Source organism: Syngnathoides biaculeatus, chromosome 17 (genome assembly GCF_019802595.1).
Source record: "Syngnathoides biaculeatus isolate LvHL_M chromosome 17, ASM1980259v1, whole genome shotgun sequence".
Lineage (NCBI taxonomy): Eukaryota > Metazoa > Chordata > Actinopteri > Syngnathiformes > Syngnathidae > Syngnathoides > Syngnathoides biaculeatus.
Genome location: NC_084656.1, coordinates 3,128,562 through 3,153,781, shown reverse-complemented (window position 1 = coordinate 3,153,781; position 25,220 = coordinate 3,128,562). Strand labels below are relative to the sequence as shown.

Here is a 25,220-nt window from a genome sequence, read left to right as displayed (position 1 = left end):
GAGTGCGGCTGTTTGTATCTATGTGCCCTGCGATTAGCTGGCAACCAGTTCAGGGTGTATTGTGCCTCCTGCAAGATGATACCTGGGATAGGCTCCAGTACTCCCGCAACCCTTGTGAGGATAAGTGGCTAAGAATAAGGATGGATGGATATGTATGTATTATTGGAGCAACTAATAAATTGTAGCCATTTGAAAAATAAAATACTGTCATCACCATTACCTCTGGAGTTAAGTGATCTCTTGTAAAAAAGCTAAAATGACCTTTTAATTATGCTGGATTGGTCTCAAACATAAAAATGAATATATTTACAGGCAGATATGGTAACAATGTGCTGATATTGTACAAATTAATCCAGCTACATTCCTTTCCAACAATATTGGCACAAAATCCAATATCCGTTCTGGAATTCTGAACTTTTGTCTCATGTTCATGTTTTGATCTGAAATCCAAATGTCTTCAGTATGTAACAAAAACAAAAGAATTGACCTTCCTGTTCCATTGCTTTTGGTGGAGACTATAGAAAACATTTTTTTTAATTTTATATGAAGAAATAGGGTTAAATGATTAAAATACTTGATTACGTACAGTGAAGAAAATTAGCATTAGAACACCCTGCTATATTGCAAGTTCTCCCACTTAGAAATCATGGAAGAGTCTGCAATTTTCATTGTAGGTGCATGTCCACTGTGAGAGATAATCTAAAAAGAAAAATCCAGAAATCACAATGTATAATTTTTTTAACAAGTTTTTAACGAGTATTTCAACACCTGTCCATCAGCGAGAATTCTGACCCTCAAAGACCTGTTAGTACGCCTTTAAAAGTCCACCTCCACTCCATCTATTATCCTGAATTAGATGCACATGTGTGAGGTCGTTAGCTGCATAAAGACACCTGTCCACCCCATACAATCAGTAAGACTCAAACCTGTAACATGGCCAAGAGCAAAGAGCTGTCCAAAGACACCAGAGACAAAATTGTACAACTCCACACGGCTGGAAAGGGCTACGGAGAAATTGCCAAGCAGCTTGGTGAAAAAAGGTCCACTCTTGGAGCAATAATTATAAAATGGAAGAAGCTAAATATGATAGTCAATCTCAATCGGAGTGGAGCCCCATGCAAGATATCCCCTTGTGGGGTCTCAGTGATCCTTAGAAAGGTGCGGAATCAGCCCAGGACTACACAACAGGACTTGGTCAATGACCTGAAAAGAGCTGGGACCACCGTTTCCAAGGTGACTATTGGTAATACAATAAGACGTCATAGTTTGAAATCATGCATGGCACGGAAGGTTTCCCTACTTAAACCAGTACGTTAAGGCCCATCTTAAGTTTGCCAATGACCATTTGGATGATACAGAGGAGTCCTGGGAGAAGGTTTTGTGGTCAGATGAGACCAAAATGGAACTTTTAGGTCATAATTCCACGAACCGTGTTTGGGAAAACACGAATGATGAGTTCCATCACAAGAACACAATCCCTAGTGTGAAGCATGGGGGTGGTAGCATGATGCTTTGGGTGTCTTTTTCTGCACATTGGACAGGACGACTGCACTGTATTAAGGAGAGGATGACCGCGGCCATGTATTGTGACGTTTGGGGGAACAACCGCTTTCCCTCAGTCAGAGCATTGAAGATGGGTCGTGGCTGGGTCTTTCAACATGACAATGACCCGAAGCACACAGCCAGGAAAACTAAGGAGTGGCTCCATAAGAAGCATATCAAGGTTCTGGCGTGGCCTAGCCAGTCTCCAGACCTAAACCGAAGAGAAAATATTTGGAGGGAGCTGAAAGTCTGTGTTTCTCAGTGACAGCCCAGAAACCTGTCTGATCTAGAGAAGATCTGTGTGGGCGAGTGAGCCAAAATGCCTCCTGCAGTGTGTGCAAACCTGGTGAACAACTACAGGAAACATTAGACCTCTGTAATTGCAAACAAAGGCTACTGTACCAAATATTAACATTGTTTTTTTCAGGTGTTCAAATACTTATTTGCAGCTGTATCACACAAATAAATTGTTAAAAATCATTCATTGTGATTTCTGGAGTTTTCTTTTTAGATTATCTCGCTCACAGTGGACATGCACCTACGATGAAAATTTCAGACCCATTATTTCTAAGTGGGAGAACTTGCAATATAGCATGGTGTTCAAATACTTATTTTCTTCACTGTATGATTATACTTGAACTAATAGCACACCCTTGACCCTTTTGAGGATGCGCGGTACATAAGTAAATACTAGAGCAAAAATCCAATAATTGATTCAATCGGGATTCTGTTTTCAAAAGGCAGTTTTTGACTAGTTTTCAGATAGCATAATGTAACCCACTTAACATTACATTTTAAGACATTTTCTGTCACAATTTTATCTAATTTACTTGATAAAACAACAACAATGAAAGAAACTAATTACAGTGCATAGATTTCTGATAGGCAAAAAGTGCATAGATTCCTGATTGGCAACAATGAACCGTATTTCTTTTCTTCACAACACTACCTTTTGTCAACCCCCCCACAATTCTTTATTTGGGATCAGTAAACATAAAAAATTAAAACTGGCTGTAGGATTCGGCCAAAAACAAAAACAAAAAGGAATTCATTATCATCTGAATTCATGGTCAACTCATAATAATGCAAAGTTAAAATATCATGTACTATACATGCGCTTCCTAAGGCAACTCATGAAATGTTTTTCAAGGCTTGGTTGAAGTCTCTGTGCAGGGATTCCTCAGAAAAATGTGCAGTGGAAACAGGTAGTAGTGGCTGTGCAAATTAAAGTCTATTGTGTTTCCTCTCTGTGTTGGGGAGCAAGTGGTGGTGTTGTTGGCCTACACTGTTCCTCTATTAATGCCTCATCAGTTGTCACTCCTGCTGCCGCGCTGTTCAAGTTTGTGACCTCAATTCCACTCTGGAGGAATTTGCGCAAGTCTTTCAGAGCTGGCCTGAGCATTTGCACCAATGCAAGCAGTGCAGCCTGAGTACCTTCCAAGGCCTGGGCTTGTCGCTCCTGCGCAAATGCCTGGGCCTCCTGGGAGTGACGCATCATCTGCAGTAACTGGTTCTGACCCTCCAGATGCTGGGCAATCTGTCGGATGTGGACATTGGTGACTCTCTGCTCTTGTAGAAGTCGAGCTGAGTTGAGGGCAATGCGACTCTTCAACTCCTGGGGTTTGGCATGACCCAGAGGTGGAGGCGGTGATGAAGCTGAAGATGACGCTAACACCTCCACTGGAGCCTCAACGGTTGTCACCACAGCAGGGGCTGAATCGGTTACGGTGGTGGTGCAGTACTCCACCACACCACCGTCCTCTAAAGTGTGGTAAGCTGTTTCAGCTGGAAAAAGAACAGAAAAGCTACTTTGAAGCAAAGAAAACGATAGTCATTTCTACTCAGCTCTACGCACCTTAGTTAGAAGTAGTCATTTTTCCAATCTAAAATAGTACGACAGCAAAATATGTGAACAATTCTGCCTTTTAACAAAGGAAGGAAGGCACACTAAACAAACTGAAACAGAGTATATAACAATTTTTTGTTTTAAAAATGTTATTTGAGGTGACACAGAGGTGATAGAGCGGATCAGCTCCTCAAACATCTTGCTGTATTTTTCCTTATTTTATTTTTTTATATTAAGTGAAATGCCTGAATCATTTCTTATGCTGGCCCACTTGTTGGTGCACCAAAAATGACGAAGTGGAAATGACACATTTTACCTTGCAATCGGCGAAGCCCAGCCCCTTGTATTTTGTAAAAAGCTTACCAAACAATTACTATACAATAAATACTGTACAAAATACAGAAATAATAGTGAATTTACAATTGAATTGAAGTGAATTGTTTCTTCTGAACAATCCATCATTTTTCCCCACTGGCTGTCCTTCAGAGCAGAATAACAATGTTGAATGTTGTAAACTCATGGTGGTTGCTGCTGGAATACTGAATATCAACTGAGGGAGAGAATTTACAGATCATAGATTTAAAGTCTTTGAATTTCTCATCATGTAGCTCTTCGCCTCAGGAAAGATGTGCTTTATGCAAGAGGAGGTCAGCAAGAAAACAGTTAACTAAAGGCACACCAACATGATAGCCTTAAGACAGCACGTGTGTTCATTTTTTACATTACTGGCTGTGTACCAACATGTGCTAATAACACGCCATGAACCTGGCCAGATTTGGCGCTGGTTGCAAAACAACCAAACAGGAAATACTCTGGTTCATGTCCATCTTCCAAGCCGTTTATCCTCTCAAGGGTCACAGCAGGGCCGGAGCCTATCCCAACTAGCATAGTGTGAAAAACAGGCTACACCGTGAACTGGTCGCCAGTCAGTCACAGGGTACATAGACACCATCACTGAGCAGAAATTGATCCCACAAACCAAAGTGAGGGGTGTGTACAACTACACCATCAGTGACCCTGAAATAGTCTGGTGCCTTTTCCTTTTTTGCTTGGATGAATAGCAGGGTACAGCGGAACAAAATATACTTTAATTGTGACAATGGAAAGCCCTGGTTTGAATTGTAATCATGATAAGGAAATAAGCAACAGCTACGAAAAAAAAAGGAACGGGGTCATTTGATTGTAATGACACACCCAGATATGAGGGAGTTTAGGTTCCTCCATGAACTACGGCTCCATTAAGACTGCTTCAAAGTGCACTTCAGGCTCTGTCCGTACCTCTCTTAACGTCAAAAATGTGTTGGTTCGACGGCACACTGCAGTCTGCTACTGGATCGGAGTGGATCTTAAGTTACTGATTTTACCACGATCCATTCCATGCTATGCACCAGTACTTTTATCTAGTAGCGCTCGGACGGCCGACAGAGCTCATGTCATAACAACACGCTACTTAAAGTAACACCTAAAAAATAAAATTTAGTATGTTTTTAACCAAAAATAATCATCCGGAATGGACCCATCCGTTTTTAAGCAGACTCCTTTTTAAATCTGATGGCTGATAAAAGATCAAATTAAAACTTCATAAACTTCAGGGAACTATATTTAGTTATTATTATTAATTTTCATTAACTTTTTGAAATGACGCTGACCCTGGGAAGTTCCTGGATTTTGGGTTTTTATTTGAGAAAAAACAGGATTCTAAAAACAAACAGTATCCCTGAACAACTGAAAACTACACATTTTGGGTTTCTGTTTGAGAAAAAACAGGGTTCTAAAAACAACCCTAACCCTGAACAACAGTTATCATTTTAAAAAGAATTTTGTCTAACAAAGCAAATTAATTCATCCATCCATCCATTTTCTTTGCCGCTTATCGTCACAAGGGTCGCGGGGAGTGCTGGAACCTATCCCAGTTGTCAACGGGCAGGAGGCGGGGTACGCCTTAACTGGTTGCCAGCCAATCGCAGGGCACATTGAGACAAACAGCCACACTCACAATCACACCTAGGGGCAATTTAGAGTGTCCAATTAATGTTGCATGTTTTTGGAATGTGGGAGGAAACCGGAGTGCCCAGAGTAAACCCACGCAGGTACAGGGAGAACATGCAAACTCCACACAGGCGGGGCCGGGATCAGGATCGAACTCGGGACCTCAGAACTGTGAGGCCAATGCTTTACCAGCAGAGCCACCGTGCGGCAGCAAATTAATTAATATAGAAAATTTTTGAATGTTGGAACTATGGCAGGAAAAGCTCAGGAGTTAGTTGACATAATGAAGAGGAGAAAGGTTGATATATTGTGCATCCAACAGACCAAGTAGAAAGGGAGTAAGACTAGAAGTTTAGGAGCAGGGTTTAAATTGTTTTACCGTGGAGTAGATGGGAATAAAAATGGAGTAGGGGTTATTTTAAAGGAAGAGCTGGCTAAGAATGTCTTAGAGGTGAAAAGAGTATCAGATCGAGTGATGAGGATGAAATTTGAAATTGAGGGGATTATGTATATTGTGATTAGCGGCTATGCCGCACAGGTAGGATGTGACCTCGAGTTGAAAGAGAAATTCTGGAAGGAACTAGACAAAGTGGTCCTGGGCATCCCAGACAGAGAGCGAGTTGTGATTCCTGCAGATTTCAATGGACATGTTGGCCAAAGAAATAGGGGTGATGAAGAAGTGATGGGTAAGTACGGCATCCAGGAAAGAGACTTTGAGGGTCAGATGGTGGTGGACGTCGCAAAAAACACTGAATTGGCAGTGGCGAACACTTATTTCCAGAAGAGACAGGAACATAGAGTGACCTACAAGAGCGGAGGTAGAAGCACGCAGGTGGATTATATTTTGCGCAGATGATCTAATTTGAAGGAGGTTATTGACTGTAAGGTAGTGGTGGGGAGAATGTAGCTCGACAGCATAGGATGGTGGTGTGTAGGATGACTCTGGTAGCGGGTAAGAAAATTAAGAAGGCGAAGGAAGAGCAAAGAATCAGGTGGTAGAAGTTAAGAAAGGGAGAATGTTGGGTGGCCTTTCGGTAAGAGGTGAGACAGACTCTAGATGAACAGGAAGACCTCCCAGAAAACTGGAATACTACTGCCAAGGTCCTCAGAGAGGCCGGCAGGAGAGTAGTTGGGCTGCCTTCTGGTAGGAACGGGGAGAAGGAGACTTTGTGGTGGAACCCCAAAATACAGGAAGTAATTCAAGGAAAGAGATTAGCGAAGAAGAAGTGGGACACGGAGAGGACTGAGGAGAGGCGAAATGAGTACATTGAGATGCGTCGTAGGGAAAAGGTAGAAGTGGCAAAGGCTAAACAAGAGGCATATGGCATGTAAACCAGGTTGGATATGAAAGAAGGAGAAAAGTATCCCTACAGTTTGGCCAGATAGAGGGATAGAGATGGGAAGGATGCGTCGCAAATAAAGGTTATTAAGGATAGCGATGGAAACAAGTTGGCTGGTACCAGTAGTGTGCTAAGTAGATGGAAAGAGTACTTTGAAAAGTTAATGAATGAAGAAAATGGGAGAGAAGGAAGAGTAGAAGAAGCAACCATGAATGACCAGGAAGTGGCAATGATTACTAAGGGGGAAGTTAGAAAGGCACTGAACAGGTGAAAAATGGAAAGACAGTTGGTCCTGATGACATACCAGTGGAGGTATGGAAGCAATTTGGAGAGGTGGCTGTGGAGTTTTTGACCAACTTATTCAATAGAATAGAGTGTGGTCAGGAAGTGAAGAAATGGGTCCAAGCAGGTTGGAACAGCTGGCGAATGGTGTCTGGTGTGTTATGTGACAGAAGAGTGTCTGCTAGGATGAAGGGCAAAGTTTACAAAACAGTGGTGAGGCCGGCCATGATGTACGGATTAGAGACGGTGGCACTGAAGAAACAACAGGAAGCTGAACTGGAGGTGGCAGAAATGAAGATGTTGAGGTTCTCGCTCGGAGTGACCAGGTTGGATAGGATTAGAAATGAGCTCATTAGAGGGACAGCCAAAGCTGGATGTTTTGGAGACAAGATTCGAGAGAGCAGACTTCGATGGTTTGGACATGTTCAGAGGCGAGAGAGTGAGTATATTGGTAGAAGGATGCTGAGGATGGAGCTCCCAGGCAAAAGAGCGAGAGGAAGACCAAAGAGAAGGTTTATGGATGTGGTGAGGGAAGACATGAGGGCAGTTGGGGTTAGAGAGGAAGATGCAGGAGATAGGCTAAGATGGCAAAAGATGACACGCTGTGGCGACCCCTAACGGGACAAGCCGAAAGGAAAAGAAGATTCAATAGAATACTAGCGGGAGAGAAAATGCCAGAAGAATGGAGGAAAAGTGTGTGTGTGTTTCTTTCGGATTGTCCCTTTCGGGGTCGCCACAGTGTGTCATCTCAGATGAACGCATGTGCTAGTTTCCCATTTTTAAGAACAAAGGTGACAATCAGAACTGGAAACAACAGAGGAATAAAGATTAGGAGCCACACAATGAAGTTATGGGAAAGAGTGGTGGAGGCTAGACTCAGGAAAGAGTACCACAGATGCATTATTTACCTTGAGGATGCTCATGGAAAAGTACAGAGAAGGTCAGAAGGAGCTACATTATATTTCTGTAGACCTAGAGAAAGCCTATGACAGAGTACCAAGAGAGAAACTGTGGTACTCCATGTGGAAGTCTGGTGTGGTGGGGAAATATGTTAGAATAGTACAGGACATGTATGAGGGCAGCAGAACAGCAGTGAGATGTGCCGTAGGTGTGTCAGAAGAATTTAAGGTGGAGGTGGGACTGCATCCGGGATCTGCGCTGAGCCCCTTCCTGTTTGCGGCCGTTACAAATGAGCTGACAGATGGGGTTAGATTCGAATTTACTTGGACCATGATGTTTGCAGAAGATATTGTGATCTGCAGTGAAAGCAGGGAAGAGGCGGAGGAACAATTAGAAAGATGGAGGCACGCACTGGAAAGGAGAGGAATAAAGATTAGCTGGAGTAAAAAGAATGTATGTGCATGAATGTGAGGGGCGGAGGAGGAAGAGTGATGCTCCAGGGAAAAGAGATAGCGAGGGTGGACGACTTCAAATATTTGGCGCCAACAATACAGAGTAATGGAGAGTGTGGTAAGGAAGTGAAGAAACGGGTCCAAGCGGGGTGGAACAGTTGGCGGAAGGTGTCTGGTGTTCTATGTGACAGAAGAGTCTTCGCTAGGATGAAGAGTTTATAAAACAGTGGTGAGGCTAGGGCTATGATGTACGATTAGAGATGGTGGCACTGCAGAAACAACAGGAAGCTGGACTGGAGGTAGCAGAAATTAAGGTTCTCGCTGAGAGTGAGCAGGTTGGGTAGGATTAGAAATGAGCTCGTTAGAGGGACAGCCAAAGTTGGATGTTTTGAAGACAAGGTTAGAGAGACCAGACTTCGATGGTTTGGATATGTCCAGAGGCGAGAGAGTGACTATATTGGTGCAGGGTTCATACTAAGTCGGACCCAAAAAATTTAAGGGCTTTTTAGGGCCATTCTTAGGGGCTGACACGAAAAATTTAGGACTGACACGGAAAAAATTTAGGGCCGACAGGAAAAATTTAGGGCCATCGTGGGAAATCAAGAGTAAGGAAAAAAGACTCACCAAATGGTGCCATCGGCTGTTCTTGGTTCATCAAAGGTTCCAGTACCTCAGTACCTGTGACAGTGATCACCTGTTGCCCCTTGTGGTACTTCTCATTGATATGACCATTGTCAACGTCTTCACATAACAGGATACAGAAAAACTGATTCTAACTACAATTGCTCCTATATACACAAATGTCTTCTACTGATGTCTGTCTCAGCACCCCTACTCTAACTCCTTGTGCCAACCCAGTGCCTCCTCTATTTGCTGCTGCAGAGGTGCCAAAGAGCCTCTCTTGTCCTTTGCTCTGCCTCTGAGTGGATTGGCCTTGGTGATAAACCTCAGCTTCCTCTTTTCTTCTGCCTGCTCACACAGCCTCTCAGCCTTCTCAATAAAGGTAGATATGTCAGTCTCTATTCCGGCTTTTTTGGCTTTGAGGCAGTCGAGATGAAAAGTGGGCAGCGATGCCAAATGTAGCCAGGTACGAAGTCTTCCTTTCCCCACAGTGGTAGTTTTTAGCAATGTCACTGTCTGGGAACATGACTGCAAACACTTTTGAATTATTTTCACAAGATTTGTAACTGTAATGGCTGCAGATCACTTTTTAAGTCCACACGATCTCTGCCTTTAACGAGTCCTCCTTCGTGTATTGAACTACGTTCATAGAGCCTGACTTTTGGCTGGTTGAAGTCGATGGCTGGACAACTGTAGGTGCGCATGCACTGCTAGTACCACTGCTTGAAGTTGATGCTTCACTATCTTTATATTTTAGAAACAGATTCATACCAACGTTAGATGAGAGAGTCTTCGTCAAATCAGCGTGTCTTCTTTTTTTCTGGTGCGACTCCAGTGCTTTGACGCCCATCTTTCCTAGCTGGTAGCTCTGCTTGCACAGATGGCAGTAAAACATGTGCCGATCTTTTGCATCTCAACGAACCCAGCTTCCAAACTCCTTACTTTCAACCCAAGCATCTTGAAAAATGCACTTCCCCGTGATACAAGTTGGATTGATGAAAGACGTAACGAAGACGAAGTGAAATGCCGACTCACGGAAACAAACAATGGAATATCGACGACAAGATGGCAACTTGTTGCCAACACGGTGACTTCCGTTGACAATTTCCGGCTGTTTTAGACGCCAGATGGATCGCTATTTTTTTTTTTAAATAAAAGATAATTTTTTTGGGGGGAAAATTTTGGCGGTAGAGGTCCTCCCTTTGATTTTTTATAATTTAAGGTCTTTTTAGGGGCTTGACCGGTTTTCCTGGATTTTAAGGACTTTTAGGAGCCCCTAAATGCACCTTCGAAAATTTAGGGGTTTTAGGGACTTTTAGGGACGCGTGCGAACCCTGTGGTAGAAGGTTGCTGGGGATGGAGCTGCCAGGCAAAAGAGCGAGAAGACCAAAGAAAAGGTCGATGGATGTTGTGAGGGAGGACATGAAGACTGTGGGTGTGAGAGAGGAAGATGCACGAGATAGGCTTGGATGGAAAAAGATGACACACTGAGGCGACCCCTAATCGGGACAAGCTGAAAGGAAAAGATGAAGATCTGGAACTCAAGAATGCGTGGACAATTTCAATTCATATTTCACGTTTACTGAAACACTATCGGGCCAATATACAGAACCACCCCAAAATTCTACAAAAAAAGTTGGTTTGGTCAAATATGGGTTCTTAAATTCAACCCATTGGATGAAAACTCAGAATTCTGATAAATAAATAAAGTCTGATAAATTGAGGCCTGTAACTATTTCAGTTACCTGATTAAGTAGAGCATTAAAAAGCACTATATTTCCCTCTGAGCAGCTGCCCTCTCTACTCATTAATCGCGTTTACCTTGGATAGTGTAGCTTCACATCAAATTGCTTATCGTTCGTAGTGCAAATAAATGTTCTAGTAATCATAAACTGCATCCACACAGCCTAGGAAAGGAATATATTTTGAGGAATGTATATAGGAATACTGATGATGGCATAAAAAAATAAATATATAATTTACCATTCAGTGTCTTTGCTTCATCACAAATTGTTGTAGAACCTGGTGGAAGAGCTAAAATAAAAAGAGAGAGAGTAAACAAATTAACACAAAACCACACTGGAGCAGTGACTCATTGAAAAATGAGATTAAAATTTAAAACAATGAATCACAATTATTTATTACATCTATAAAAATAACATGTGTGTGCTAGGTTTCCTGCTGCTGACATGAGTTTCTATTGTAAAATTACTTTTTTCCAAAGATAAACTATAAAAAGTGCACCTTTGATCTATGTTTTCTTGTGGTAAATACTTTAAAGAGGTTGTCGCCAACAGTGAGAATCACTTAAGAGACTTAACTTTTGTTAATGTGGACATTCACTGCCCCAGCAGCGTTTTTTAAATAAAGATCGGGCAATTCATTTTCTTCTTTGGGCCACATTGCCAGCAGTACGTCAGAAACGTTTACATTGAAAGTTAGACTCCACCAAGGCTGGTTTTTGTCACAGATTCTGTACATAACTTTTATGGACAGAATTTCTAAGTGCAGCCGGGGTGTAGAAGGGGGCCAGTTTGGTGACCTCAGTACTTGATCTTTGCTCTTTGCAGAAGATTTTTTTTTAAATGAATATTCCAATGTCTGAATTACTCAAGACAATAATAGCCACTGTGAGAGGCTGGATCTCACTCCCTCTATATACAAGCTGCTTTGTATAAGCATATTGAATAATTTTACAGCTAGATCCAGGTACAATATGTTCGAATAAAGTATTTCAATTTTGAATTGTAACATTATGAAATGCATCTGCACAAATAAAAACGTCATGGGTTGACAAAACGGGCATCTTACCTGCCCTCTACTGGATGAAAGTAGCTATCGTTTCTATGGCAAACAAGTCTTGTGTTAAGTTAGCCATTAACAAATTCCATATAACTGATAGTGAATTCCATTTCCATCCATGCCATGCATTACCTGAGCCGCTTATCCTTACAAGTGTCGCGGGAGAATTCCATTATTAATCTGAAATTTATTTCATCATTTGCTTTCTGTACTGCTATTCTGTTGTACTTTTCTATCAGTTATTAGTCAAATGGTAAACCTCTGGCCAGGGGTCACAAGATTTCTTTTTTTAATTGTTATGAACATTCACAATATGTTCCCAGTAACATTGGCATGCCGGTCTGAAAGCCACAACTTCGACATTATCCCATCTGTATAAATTACTTTGCTCTTCAAATAAATAAAATGATGGCGTGATTCAATAATCCAGTTGATGCATGATTTGTATATAAGGCGTAAAGGTAAACAACGCAGGTTTGTAAAGAGGTGATAAACATACAACTTGGTTAAATGCACGTCCACCTAATGCATGAATAAAAACTCATGATACGATTTATAGTTATGACTTTCTATAGAGAGACGTGCCGGCAAATGTGTTAAATCCTCTGGCACAGAACATTTTCGTTTGAAACTGGGATTTAGGAACGTGCCCAATATAAAGTTGTGATGAATACAAATCAGATGAGAAGTTTGTTCAGCACATCACTGAGGCGTGTAGGAGGAACACACCTATTCTAGTGCCCACAGGAGATACAGTATAGGCTATGAGGCTGCAACGGCCCCATTTGCCAACTTACTCTCTGTGAGGGTGACGGTGGTGGTGGCGTTCGCTGTGACCGGCAAAGTGATCTCAGGATCCGAGTCTCCCGCAGGTAAACTGATGATGGTGGCTTCTCCTAGGAGGTTGCAAATCCTCTGCTGCATGGCAGTGAGCAGGACGGGAACTGGGGTGCAGTCGCTGGACGTTCCCTCCATCGCAGCCCGCGCCTGGGCCACCTTCCTTCGGACCTCTGTCTTCATATCAGACCACTTCTTCTTAACCTCGGGCAACTCTCTGGGACAGGTCGTGACAGCGTTCACCTTTTTGAGGATCTCCAACCATGCGTTGTTCTTTGCCATGTGGGTGACTCCAGCATTGAAGTGGTTCACCAGTGTGTGCTTTTGTTTCTCTATTTCTTCCACAATAATTTCAACCTCTCTCTCCGAGAAATTCATTTTTCTCTTTTTCGCGACCGACACCATGATCTCATAAAGTCTTATTTTGTATAAGTACTTGTGCGTAATATACGCAAAATTACTGCTGAATTGATCTGCGCAACGTAATGGCTTCCAGAATCGGCTTCTTTCTTCCTACTAACCAGCGTACGGTAGTTTACCAAGAAATCCCACCCTCCAATGATTTCATTGGTTAGTTGGTCTTCTATTCGTTCAAATGCCATGATTTTATTGGCTTCGTCAAATGCCAGTAATTTAGCGAGGCAAACAAACTATGTAATTTAAAGCCAAAGGGAAAAAACATCAACCATAGTTTAGTGTATATTATCGCTTTTGTTTGGGTTTTTTACGATGAATGAGATACATGCATAATACATAAATAATTATACCTCAGATTGGGTTACAACAAACTGTACAAAACTAAATCCGTTGCACATAAACTGGAAAACAAATGAGGAAATATCTTTAGAATACAATCAAAAATATGCCCCCCCGTAATAAAAGTAAGATTATTTTTTAGGACAGCATTGAATAAGGTATGTTTACAATGTACATTGCTCAGATTGCCCAAGTGGGCACATTTTCACAATTTTTACAATGGAAGAAGCTGACCGCACACCGCCAAACTAAAATGTCACAAAAAATATCTATCCATCTATTTTCAACGGCGCCTATCCTGGTTAGGGTCACAGGGCGCTGACTTCGGGTGAAAGGCGGACTACACTGAACTGGTCGCCAGTCAGTTGCACTGCATGCACTAAAGTATCTACAGGACCGTGAAAAAGTACAGTGTTCGACCCCTTCCTGATTTTTTTTTTTTTTTTGCATATCTATCAAACACAAATGGACTGACGTTCACCTTCAGGATTTTCTGGTCCACAGCAGAATTCATCCATCCATCTATCTATCCATTTTCTGAGCCACTTATCCTCACAAGGGTTGTGGGAGTGCTGGAGCGTATCCCACCTATCTTTGGGCAGGAGGCGGGGTATACCCTGAACTGCTTTGTGTATCTTGCCATGTCAGTGTGATTATTTATTTATTGACATACCATAGTAACACTTGGGACACAAAATCACACAGAAAAAAGTCTAAATAGGAAAAAGTGATTTTTTTTTTAAAAAAAAATTACAATTGTGAAAACCACACAAAGTTTAATGAAACATTTTATAGCATAGAATTCAAATATAATCTGGACATTTCAAAATTTTAGGTAACATTTAGTCAAAATTATACACTATTTACAGTAAAATGTAGGCAATTCATCAGGTGCTTTTTTTTTTTTACACAGCCACTCCAAAAAGAAGTTCCTGTCCATCACTACACAGAGAGGCATGTCACGGGATTGACACTTCCATGGTGTGTCCCTTCTCGGTTTATCCATCTAGAGGCAGATATTTGGTATTTATATTTAGCGGGTTTTTGGTGACTTCATCATAAAAATCACCACGCTATGATTTACTCTCCCGCTGTCGCAATTTCTGTTCCTTATACACTCACGCCCACATCCTATAACTGTTTCCTTCACTTCCCTGCTATGGCAACTACTTTTATCCATCCATCCATCCATCCATCCAGACATTCATCCATTTTCTTAGCCGCTTATCCTCACAAGGGTCACAGGGAGTGCTGGAGCCTATCTCAGCTGTCCACGGCCAGGAGGCGGGGTGCACCCTGAACTGGTTGCCACCCAATAGCAGGGAACATCAAGACAAAGAGCGGCACTCACAATCTCACCTAGGGGCAATTTAGAGTGTCCAATTAATGTTGCATGTTTTTGGGATGTGGGAGGAAACCGGAGTGCCCAGAGAAAACCCAAGCAGGCACGGGGAGAACATGCAAACTCCACACAGACGGGTCCGGGATTGAACCCGGGACCTCAGAACTGTGAGGTCTGCGCTTTCCAGCTGAGACACTGTGCCGCCCCAACTACTTTTAGTTGGCTGATTTACTTCCACCAATAGAAAAAGAATGATCACAGTTATGTTTTTGGTTTTTTTTTTTGGGTGTGGGGCATATATATCATTAGCACTTTCCTGAGAATCCTTACAATATTAAAGCTTTTCTCTGAACTCACCATTGTTTCGGGCCATATTGCTGTAAACTGCCTTGTAAATCATTAACACATCCAGGGCTGAAGGGCGGAGTTTAGGGTCTTGTGACTTACACTCCTTATGAATCTGAAAAAGATGGAAGTGGATTAAATCTCCTCCAATCACTCTTCCTATCAGGAATTGTGTGACATCTGGGATCTTCCAGATATCTGTCTTTTCATCATACTCATGCATCAGATCATCTGAAAAAGGCTTCCCTTTGTTATAGAATGGCCACAGCTGCTCTGGTGCAACAAAGTCACCGCTGATCTCGTGGTGGCCACATTTCACCAGCAAGCCTCTGGACACGTCTACCTCAGGGAGTGCATCCAGGTCATTCACCACCAGGTGAAAATCATTGGTGAGCAGAAATTGGGAGAGGGTTTTCTCCAAACTGTTAGAATCACACATCACCCTCCGCCCAGCTGGGCTGTTGTGGAGGTAATGGAGGATAGAGATGTAGTCTATCGCCAACATCAGACGCGTCTGCCAAGTGTTGCGATGCTTTTGGTGCTCCTGTGCCAGAACTATGTTCAAATTGAGAAGTGAGCCCAGTGGATGGTACTGTGTGACCATGGTATGGTCTTTCAGACAAAACCCCACCAATTGTACCACCAGGGGACCCTGCAGTGCCTTTAACATGGATACTCCATGGAGAAAATCCTGAGAGTAGTTCAGAGAAGACAGTTTGGACACAGACACTTTTTGACCCTTCCATTCAGCCAAGTAGACCTGAGGGAAAAAATAGATTTGAAAGTTCAAGATGAACATGTACTGTACATGACTTGGTAAAAGACGTAACACAGTAGCAATAGCAAGTACGTAACAGTATAGTTTATGGAATGAACACGCGTGGATCTTATACTGTATGCGGTCACGTTTGTATTTGCATTGTTGGGCGAATGGTTCCATGACTGCAACCTGACATAAAATGGGAAATGTCCAAGTGCGTCTTTTGTTCCCAACTGAAAAAATTTGGTGGAATGATTGTTTAAAATGGATTTCATCACACTGAGCTTTAAGACAACACATTTTTGTTGCGAGTTCAAACAAATTTGACTGATCTTCTTATTGGCGTGAGCAGAATGGCTGCGTTCATCAGGCTTCAATCCAAAATATTCCTATACCAACATGGTGTCATTCGGCTTTGGAACTACTGTAATTCCATTGCCACTCAATTTTCTGTGATTGCTCATCGGCTCACTTAGCTTTGCGCACGTGAGCAACAATATTTCAAAAACATGCATGCTCAAGGCACAAGCTTTCATCTCGCCGAAGTTTTCTTTCGCCTTGATGACTGAGCACTTGTACGCAACCTCTTTTTTTGCCAGGGTACCACTAAACATCTTGGGGGTAGCCCCTCCGTCCGTTACTGAGGGCGGTGGACGAAGTTCTACAGTCCCTTAACTAATCGAGATGCAGCACACGATGTGGGTTATTCTTAGCAAATCAGGATACAGAACAAAATGCACATTCATATACTGTAAAGAAAAAAAGTCTACTAAATGTAAAAAATTACAAAGGAACACAAAAAAAGTGTAATAGCGAGCATGTAACGTGCTGGTGTGTTGATGTGAGTGTGTTCAAGGCTTGAATTAAGCAGTCTAAAATCACAGTTTGAAATACATTTGTATTTTGTAGAAAAATTGGAAGCTTGATTTTTTTGCTTGGGAAAGAATGTCATAAAGAAATGTAATGTAACAAAATGTAATGGAAATCCAATGTAATGTGACCAAATCTGTTGTGACTTTATACTCCCATACACGTCACAGGATTACTTCCATGCACTTTAAAGGTCAAGTGTCGTCAAACGGATGATTTTTGGTATATTATTAATGAAAAACCCACAGCCAATATGGTCCCATGTGTTTTTTTCACCACAAAACATGATTTTGACGTATACAGCTATTGTAACTCCCGCCATAAAAATCCTCTCGAGGCACTTGTTTTCGAGAAGAAAACGAAAGTGACGTACAGGACAGAGGTGCCCCCTAGTGGAATTGTTTGTTTCCATTAGTTTTACCTCTGGGAAGTTAGCTCGTTGTTTCTTTGTGTTAGCCAAAATGCCAGCTCATTGCATTGCTGGACATTGCTTGAACACTCGGGAGAATGGAATTACCCTTCATAAGTTTGAAAGAGATCCTGTTCGTTGTGAAAAATGGATTGCACGGGTGCAGAGGATGAGAGCATTGTGGGTTCCAAATAACAGGTAGGTGTGTATACAGCTACTAAAAAAAAAAAAAAAATAGTTTGGGGAGGACCACGTATTCGGTCTCTCTCATAACGTAACAAAAGAGCCACGTATGAAATGTGTCGATGTGCGCGTCGCCCAGCGAACAATGTCTCGATAGTGTTTATCGCGTAATGCGGCGACTTTGAACATACCCCTAAAAGCAACATAGCTTGGCTCCACCGCCTCCTTAATTCCCACCACGGGCTCCGAAACTCAGCCACAGGGCCGCATTCAGCAGCCGCATTCAGCAGCCGCATTCAGCAGTCCCAGCTTCTGCGAAGGCTGCGCGTCGGGCTTTGCGACGGGGGCGGCTCTGAAGAACCCAGCCGAGAATGCGTTACTCAGTCGCGTGCGCGCATAAAGCACCCCGGCTCGACTGTGACTAAAGCAGCACCGCTCGGCTCTGTTATAAACCACACCGTCCGGCTGCGATGAGCCGTAATGGCTCATCTCCGCCGCGGGAGTGGATTGGACGGGATGCAGTTTTGCCGTGATTGGATATCATCTGAATATGGCTCAAAACAATAGTGTAATATTGCGCTGAGGCGTCGAAACAATAGTGTAATATTGCCCCGGTAACTTCACCCGGTTGTGTGGTGTTGTCCTTTTCGAAAAGAGCTTCCGTGTCAGAATGGGCGTCGGAAAAATGCGAATATCTCTGTTGTTCGGCTTCGATAGTAGCAGCCACTGCGCGTTTTCAACGGCGGAAGTGACGATGACGACAAGGACAGAGGACGCGACTAATATGGCGACCACTTGGATGTCGAGGGACACTCAATTGCGCAACTTTGTGCATGGATGACGCGCTCTCCGCTCACTTTTTTTTTGTATAGACATTGAAGTGAATACTGTTATATGTATTTTTCATTACAATATCCATTTTAGAATGTTTATAGGGTTGTCAGTCCCACTTTAACTTTTTTCTGGATTTGAAAGGTTTGGCCTCTGATGATGCCGTTTCCCCCCCGTCCCTCTTGGATCTGGTCATGTCCGTGATGCCGTTCTGGGGATCGACTATCATGAGTATTGGGATGGTGCCCCTTGGGCCATTCTGGAAGTCTCATCCTGGTCCCCAGGTTTTGTCTTCTAACCTCCTGCGTCGGTCAGGCTCACCCTCAGGCCCTGCTTCGGCGACTGGCCCATGGCTGGTTTTGGGTGGGATTGGGTGGTTTGGTGTTTCCAGCAGGGGTCCCACTGTACCACTTGCCAGGAACACTACTTTACTCATATTCCCACTTGCCATGTTCTTCTATGTCCTCTCTTTTCTGGTTCACTTGGTTAGTTATTGCATGTCCCCCATAAAAAACTGTTGTAATATTACTCAAATATCAAGACTGTCTCACTATTGGTCTGCTGTGGTTTTCACTGGTAGTCCCCCTGCCCACTCTGTCCGTCCCACCCCCAAAACCATTTTCCATCCAGATGCATTTTCAATACACGTAAAAATATTTACAATTTTGAAAATAAAAATAAAGAGAGGTACTATTTCAAACTCTGCTGTTGCACAGCATAACTGTTCCAGCACAAAGGCATACTGATCTACCATTCTGCAAGACCATGCATCTGAACAGGACACGTTATTAGGGGGAAAAAAGTGAAATCCATTCATCCATCTTCATCCTCTTATCCAAGGTCAGGTGGTAAGGGGAGTATTTTTAGCAGGGAAGCCCACACTTCCCTCTCCCCAGCCACTTCATCCAGCGCTTCCAGGGGGAAAACTGGAGTCCCTTTGCTGCACTTAGAAATTCTGTCCATAAATGTTACAAACAGAATTGGTAACAAAGGGCAGCGTTGGTGGAGTCGAACTCTCACGGGAAACAAATCCAACTTACTAGCAGCAATGCGGACCAACATCTGATACTGGTCATACAGGGATGAACACCCTGTATCACCGTGTATGGTACTCCATAGTCCTGAAGCACCCCCTTCAGGACTCCCTGAGGGACATGGTCAAACAACTTCTCCAAGTCCAAAAATCACACATAGACTGGTTGGGCAAACACTCCCATGCATCCTCGAGGACCCAACTGAGGGTGTAAAGATAGTTCAGTATTCCACGGTCAGGACAAAAACTACAATGCTCCTTCTGAATCTGAGTTTAGATTTCCTGAAAGACCCTCCTCTCCAGAACCCCTGAATAGACCTTATCAGGGAGGCTGTGGAGTGTGATCCCCCTGAAGTTGGAACACACCCTCCCTTGTTTTAAAGGGGGACCACCACCCCAGTCTGCCAAGTGGAGGTCAGTCGCGCCCCTTCGCCACTATACACAGTATTAATGCCTCAGTGACCTCAACCCCAGAAATAGGAGAACCCACCTCAGAGACTCCATACATTGTTTCCTCACCAGAAAGCAAGTTGGTGGAATGTGTAGGTTTTCATAGTATTCTCTCCACTAACTCACAACATCACAAGTCGAGGTCACCAGCGCCCCATACCCACTATACACAGTGTTGATGGTCTTTCAGGTCTCACTGTCATTGCCCACAAGAGCATTAAAGTTCCTAGCAGAACGATGGAATCCCCAGCAGGAGTACTCTCTCGGACCGCCATCAGGACTCCAAAAAGGATGGGTACTATGAACTGCTGTTTGGTGCATTGGTACAAAAAAAAAAGTCAGGACCTGCCCCCACAGCTGGAGGGAAGGAAGCTACCCTCTCGTATACCAGGGTCAACCACAATGTACAGGTGTTGAACCAGGGAACAATAAGTACACCCATACCTGCTCGGCACCTCCCAATGACAACTCCATAGTGGAAGACAGTCCAACCCCTCTCTGGTACCAGAGCCCAAGCCATGTGTGGAGGGGACCACAACACGAACTTCAAACACTCGATCAGGCTCCTTCCATACAAGAGAAGTGACATTCCACAACCCTATAGCCAGCTCCTGTAGCCGGGCAGTGGATCGCATAGTTTCCTGTCATCGGCCACCGCCCATGTTGCATTGCACCCAATTCGTATGCCCCCTCCATGGGAACCCACGCTACCCTTTCGGGCTGTGCCCCATTGGCGCAGGCTCCGCCACTAGGCCCTTGTCTTCGAGCCCAATCTAAAGCAAAGCAAAGCAAAGCAAAGCAAATTTATTTGTATAGCGGATTTCATACACGAGGTAACAATCTACAGGCGTGGCTTTATTGGGTGGCCTGGCGACACGCGTCCAGGCCAAGGAAAATGTCTTCCTCAATTTTTTTTAACATCATGTGGGTTTTTGGAGGTGTGCTTTGTCTGATCCTTGACCTACGACCTATTGGCCATGGGTGACCTTATCAGGGGCATTAAGCCCCAGACAATTTAGCCAAGTGAAATCCCATTCTTAATTGTAAATGTATATATATTTGATATTGGACCAACTTGTGCAGACATAACAGCTTAAACTATTTTGGGATGATTTTCTTTCCAAAAGGTTAAAGAGTGTGTTTATGATCATTTTTCACAATTCTTCTAGAAGCACATTTGTGTGATTACAAAGAATTGCGATTAACATTGGATTCCATTGAAAGAGGATGTAGATTGAAGGGATTTTTTTTTTAAATTTAAAGTGCGAGTTAATACACACAAAAATTATACATGGTTTCAACTACTATACCTTCTTCACTGCCCCTTGGCCGATGAGCTTCAGCTTGCGAACGTCCGCTTCTATCATAGGACATTGAAGCCACGGTGTGCAGTTCTTCATTGTTGGCATTTTAAAGTATTGAGCCAGACATCCATTATGAGTGGTGACTGGTTGTCTATCTGATTGATACACAGAGTCCAAATACAGGTAGATCAAGATGTTGCTGAGGAGTAAAGCTGCAAGAAAGATTGCCACAACTGGAGTTCTCTGGTAGATTGAAGTGCTGCTTCGACGACCCATGTTGAACTGCAACTCAGCAAGAAAAAACAATACAATCTTATGCAGGAATTGAAGTAAATCTGGAGTATCCTTGAAGAACAACGTAGCTTAGTTTCATTAAAAAAAACACTGAAAAATGTCAAGTTACAAATCCCGTCTGATTGTAAAACAGAATATAGTGTAAGCTATAGTAACAGTCTATATCTAAGAAAGTGTGTATATGCGGCTCTCGAAATTCAATCGCCTTGCAGGGCTCACTGCTTTATTTAATGGAAACAAGGCCGCCGTTCCCATAATGCAATTGCACTTTAATTGTCATGTCTATTACCAGTAGTTTATTGAATCTGTACCTTATTAAATCCAATTTATTGTTGATTTTAGTTGTACTGTATTTTAATGAGTCCATTTCTTTAGGTAGCGTGTGAAAGCATGACCTCTTGACCAATTCCACCACATAGATAAGCACTACAGGGTATCAGATTTTAAAGCAAGACTCTGGACAATAAGGATGTAAATGTTTAGGTTCAATTGTAGCTGAATTTTATTCAGTGAATATGTTGACATTCTAATCTGAATCATTTGTAATATCTTGCAATAATGATAATTCACGCAGCAGCCTAGCTGCTGTTCATTAAATGGTTAGCGTAAATGGGACAAACTTGGAGAGGGTAACCATAGCAGGTACATAGTGGTACCTTAATCAAACAGACCCCGTTAAAACAGATGTCTGACAAAATGGACAATTAGGACTGAACAAGGTGTCCAAAAATAGTTTCCATTTGTCACTTAAAGTCTGTTAGTTTCTGAAGTGGTCACTGTTGTTTACTGGCTCTGTGGCAAAATGGAGGCAGAGAATGGGACTCACTTCATACTCACAGATATACTACTAGATCCTCCCCTGCCTCGATGGTGGCCATGTTGAATGATGGGCATTGACATGGTCGCCATGTGAGGATGGTATATCTATTGTCTATTGTACATCGAGAAGAGAGAGAACAGCAGGTTAGGTTATCACATTTGTCAAAACACGAATCTATGGAGTCAGTTAACATGCTATTTTGGGTACTGTGTTTTTTTTGTCAAGCTGTTTGCCTTTGGCAACCGATTTCGAATTCGGAAGCGCACTAATTCTCTGTGGCTCGTGAAAGAGCCTTGCCTACGATGACTGCGGTACATTGACAATGTCATCATGACCAAGCACACTACCGTGGTAAATATGAATAAAACCTAAAACTATCAAAGACACAACCATTCATTTTTTACATCTCTTATCCTCATTAGGGTAGTGGGTATGTTGGGAGTCCACCCCAACTAACTGTGGCCGAGAGGTGGTCGCATCTACGGTCAATTTATTGTTTTCGGAATCTGGGAGGAAACTGGAGTATCTCGAGATAACCCACACACGCACAAGGAGAAAATACAAACTCCACACCAGCGTGGCCGGATTTTAATCCATGTTCTTAGAACTGTGAGGCATATACTAACCAGTTATCCTCCATACCTCCAAATTTCAAACATCTTCTTCTTTTCCTTAACACGGTGTTTTCACTTATGAAAAAAACCCCCACCAAAACAATAATTTTGTACTGTCCAGCAAACCTCCTTTATTGATAACCAAATACAAAATCGGAGTCTGTATGGTATTCAAATATGTGAGCATCTTCAACTAAAAGCAACAAAGTGCTGTAACTTGCGAACTAAATGGTCGGAATTTAGATGCCTTTCTTGAAAAATGGAAAATAAAACTTTAGAGGGACGAACGGACATCGATCTGCACACAGAACTTACCTACAATTCTGTTGGGTCGCATAGTAATCAGAGCTCATACTGTTAAGAGACCGTTTTTTGTCTCATTTGCCAGAATTTGGCAGCGTTTGCGAGACATCTTAGACCGTCAGTGCAACTACAACCGGAAACATTCAACAAAATTCCTGTGGAATTTTCACAATATGACCACAATGTAAACATAAGTTTAGGTCACTGAGGATAAAGATAATATAGAAGAAGAAAATGTGTGAGGAAACTGTTTAGCACTAGACAGGAACCCTTTATAGTCACAGCAACATCCTATGCAGTCCCGAGTACCGGTGTTGCAGTGGTTGCGCAGCGCAATGCTTTTATTTGGAAAATACAGGACTCGGGCCGGATGTTGTGTTAGCTACAAACTCCCGATGACTGAAGTAGTTGTCATTATACAGACGATAAGAGGATATCCGCGGTGTACAGGTAACCAACAGTTCCTATTTACGAAACCTTTGTACCTTACAACATTCAGTCGTCCAACTAAGCAAGGAAGCAGTCTTATATAACCTCAAATTGCTGCATATTATACCAGGTTAATTGGCTGCAATGGCATTTTAACCCTCTCAAAATTTATTTGTATGCAATTGTATCAATTTGTTACATCTACATTGGCTTCTGATATGAATAATAATCCCATTCAAAAGGAGAATACTCGTATCGACATGTGATGGGGAGTGTTTTATTGAGCAGCTACGTTGCAGGAGTTTAAGATGGCTATTTTGTAGCATCCAATATGCTTCCTGTTTATTAAGGGGTGACATCTGTCACTTGGGTTTCAGAAATTCAGGCTTTCTTTTGTTGAAAGCAAACCAAACAAAGCATTTTGAATGTATTGTATCTCATTCAATGTATTCTGTTGTTTATTTTGCAACCGATTCCGGCTTCTGGTTATTTGCTCAGCTATGGGCTTTTAAGTCGCATTCCTTTTCTATGGAAATGCAGACGTGCTAATTTTCATGTAAACAGTGTCCAGGGTAGGTTTTTAGATGTCGTTGTGTTTACTCATGGACTACGTGCTGTGTTCCACGAAAGGACACAGCCCTGTTTCCATAGTTTCATCCGGTCTTGTCTCATTTGGCTGTGATGTCAGAACATCATTGTGCGGTTCAAGTCGCTTGACTGCTGATTTAAGGATGAGTCACACAGTGAGTCACACTGATCTATACGTTTCCGATTATTGCCTTGATCTGAGTTTGTTTCAAAATGTCGCATATGATTTGAAGCCAATTTCTTTTGTTACAATTCATGGAATGGTCATGATCAAGATAGGTGCCAGCATATCCGCAAACCTAGTGAGAACAAGCAGCTTGAAAATTGATACATGTACTTTATACATGATAAACAAAGATCCACACCAATACCAGATAATATCAAGTGCAATTGTCCCGCTGTGGACCAAAATATGTACTTTTAAACAAATACAGTAGTGTGGTGCTTTACATAATTCACCTACAGGACCTCGAGGTAAGTTACGAGGTTCCGCACGGATCCGATTGGTGGTTACACTTCTGGTGTTAGTGTGTTAGAGTTCCCGCCGTAATGGGTTCACTCGGTTGATGTCTGCATTAAAACAAGGTTTGCACCTGTGTTCAACACTCCGTCTCCGACCCCTTTTTCTATGGCGCCACACTGGTGACCCCGACGTCGGTCCCGGCGTTTCTGAGACTGAACCGAACATGGCAAGCGCCATCCTCAAACTGCCGGACTTTTGGGAGACTTCCGCGACAGCGTGGTTCGCGCAGACGGTGGCTTGATTCGCCCTCCACGGGATCTCGGATGATACCGTGCGCTATTACCACGTTGCCACAGCCCTCAGGAGCTCAACGACGGCCAGAGCAGTGAGTTTCATCACATCTCCCCCCCGGCCTGAGATAAATATGCTGGGCTCAAGGCTCACCTCTTCAAAGTTTTCGAGCTTTCACGGCCAGAGCGAGCCCGACGTCTTTTGGCCAAAAATGGACTGGGGGACAGCAAACCTTCCGATCCCATGGAAATGATGCTAAAACTGCTGGGCGCAGAGGAGCCCAACTTCCTTTTAATGGAATTGTTTCTCAGACACATGCCGCCGCCTGTTCAGACAGCGCTCGCTAACTCTTCTATCACTGAGCCCCGTGCCCTGGCTGAGGAGGCCGACCGTTTCTTTCTTCCTTTCTTCACAGGCTTGTGCTACTTCCACCCCGTTTTGGCATGAAAGTGAAGCAACTACGACGCGGCGGGGAAACGTCAAAGCCCGTGCTCCATTGTGGCTGTGAGCGCACGGGGAATGAA

General features: G+C 43.0%; 3 protein-coding genes across 8 annotated transcripts in view; 1 reads left to right on the top strand and 2 right to left on the bottom strand.

Moving 5' to 3' along the window:
• Positions 1 to 280: 280 nt before the first annotated feature.
• naif1 (nuclear apoptosis inducing factor 1) lies at positions 281 to 13,182 on the bottom strand. The gene is made up of 3 exons (XM_061801674.1): positions 12,572 to 13,182; positions 10,956 to 11,006; positions 281 to 3,327 (listed from the first exon to the last, which is right to left on the bottom strand). Exons 1-3 carry the CDS (start codon positions 13,014 to 13,016, stop codon positions 2,774 to 2,776), a joined length of 1,050 nt encoding a protein of 349 aa, XP_061657658.1. The 5' UTR covers positions 13,017 to 13,182; the 3' UTR covers positions 281 to 2,773.
• A 955-nt stretch (positions 13,183 to 14,137) lies between these two features.
• Positions 14,138 to 23,134, bottom strand: pomk (protein O-mannose kinase). 6 transcript variants are annotated; one of them, XM_061801672.1, is made up of 6 exons: positions 22,938 to 23,134; positions 22,026 to 22,119; positions 20,901 to 21,182; positions 15,270 to 15,814; positions 15,067 to 15,169; positions 14,138 to 14,373 (listed from the first exon to the last, which is right to left on the bottom strand). In XM_061801672.1, the coding sequence occupies exons 2-5, from the start codon at positions 22,095 to 22,097 to the stop codon at positions 15,109 to 15,111; spliced, it is 960 nt and encodes a 319-aa protein (XP_061657656.1). In that variant the 5' UTR covers positions 22,098 to 22,119; positions 22,938 to 23,134; the 3' UTR covers positions 14,138 to 14,373; positions 15,067 to 15,108. The 6 variants fall into 6 exon arrangements, with proteins under 6 accessions (XP_061657656.1, XP_061657653.1, XP_061657655.1 ...); XM_061801669.1 differs by having other exon boundaries at positions 15,067 to 15,814; positions 22,938 to 23,125; XM_061801671.1 differs by lacking the exon at positions 14,138 to 14,373 and having other exon boundaries at positions 14,385 to 15,814; positions 22,015 to 22,119; positions 22,938 to 23,132.
• A 151-nt stretch (positions 23,135 to 23,285) lies between these two features.
• Positions 23,286 to 25,220, top strand: part of pam (peptidylglycine alpha-amidating monooxygenase) — a 94,635-nt gene continuing 92,700 nt past the window's right edge. Inside the window, exon 1 of the mRNA XM_061800881.1 lies at positions 23,286 to 23,375. The gene's annotated coding sequence lies outside the window, so the exon portion shown is untranslated. The remainder of the gene's footprint in view (positions 23,376 to 25,220) is intronic.

Bases quoted from the DNA above. Each gene is read 5' to 3' on its own strand.
- pomk (XM_061801667.1), bottom strand. From the start codon at position 22,097: ATGGCGACCATGTCAATGCCCATCATTCAACATGGCCACCATCGAGGC. The intron at 21,183-22,025 runs GTGAGTATGAAG...TTTCTTGCTGAG, and splicing joins GAGGATCTAGTAGTATATCT to TTGCAGTTCAACATGGGTCG. The intron at 15,815-20,900 runs GTATAGTAGTTG...TTTTTCCCTCAG, and splicing joins GCCAAGGGGCAGTGAAGAAG to GTCTACTTGGCTGAATGGAA.
- naif1 (XM_061801674.1), bottom strand. From the start codon at position 13,016: ATGGTGTCGGTCGCGAAAAAGAGAAAAATGAATTTCTCGGAGAGAGAG. The intron at 11,007-12,571 runs GTAAGTTGGCAA...TTTTTATTTTAG, and splicing joins CACCGTCACCCTCACAGAGA to CTCTTCCACCAGGTTCTACA. The intron at 3,328-10,955 runs GTAAATTATATA...TTCTTTTTCCAG, and splicing joins TGAAGCAAAGACACTGAATG to CTGAAACAGCTTACCACACT.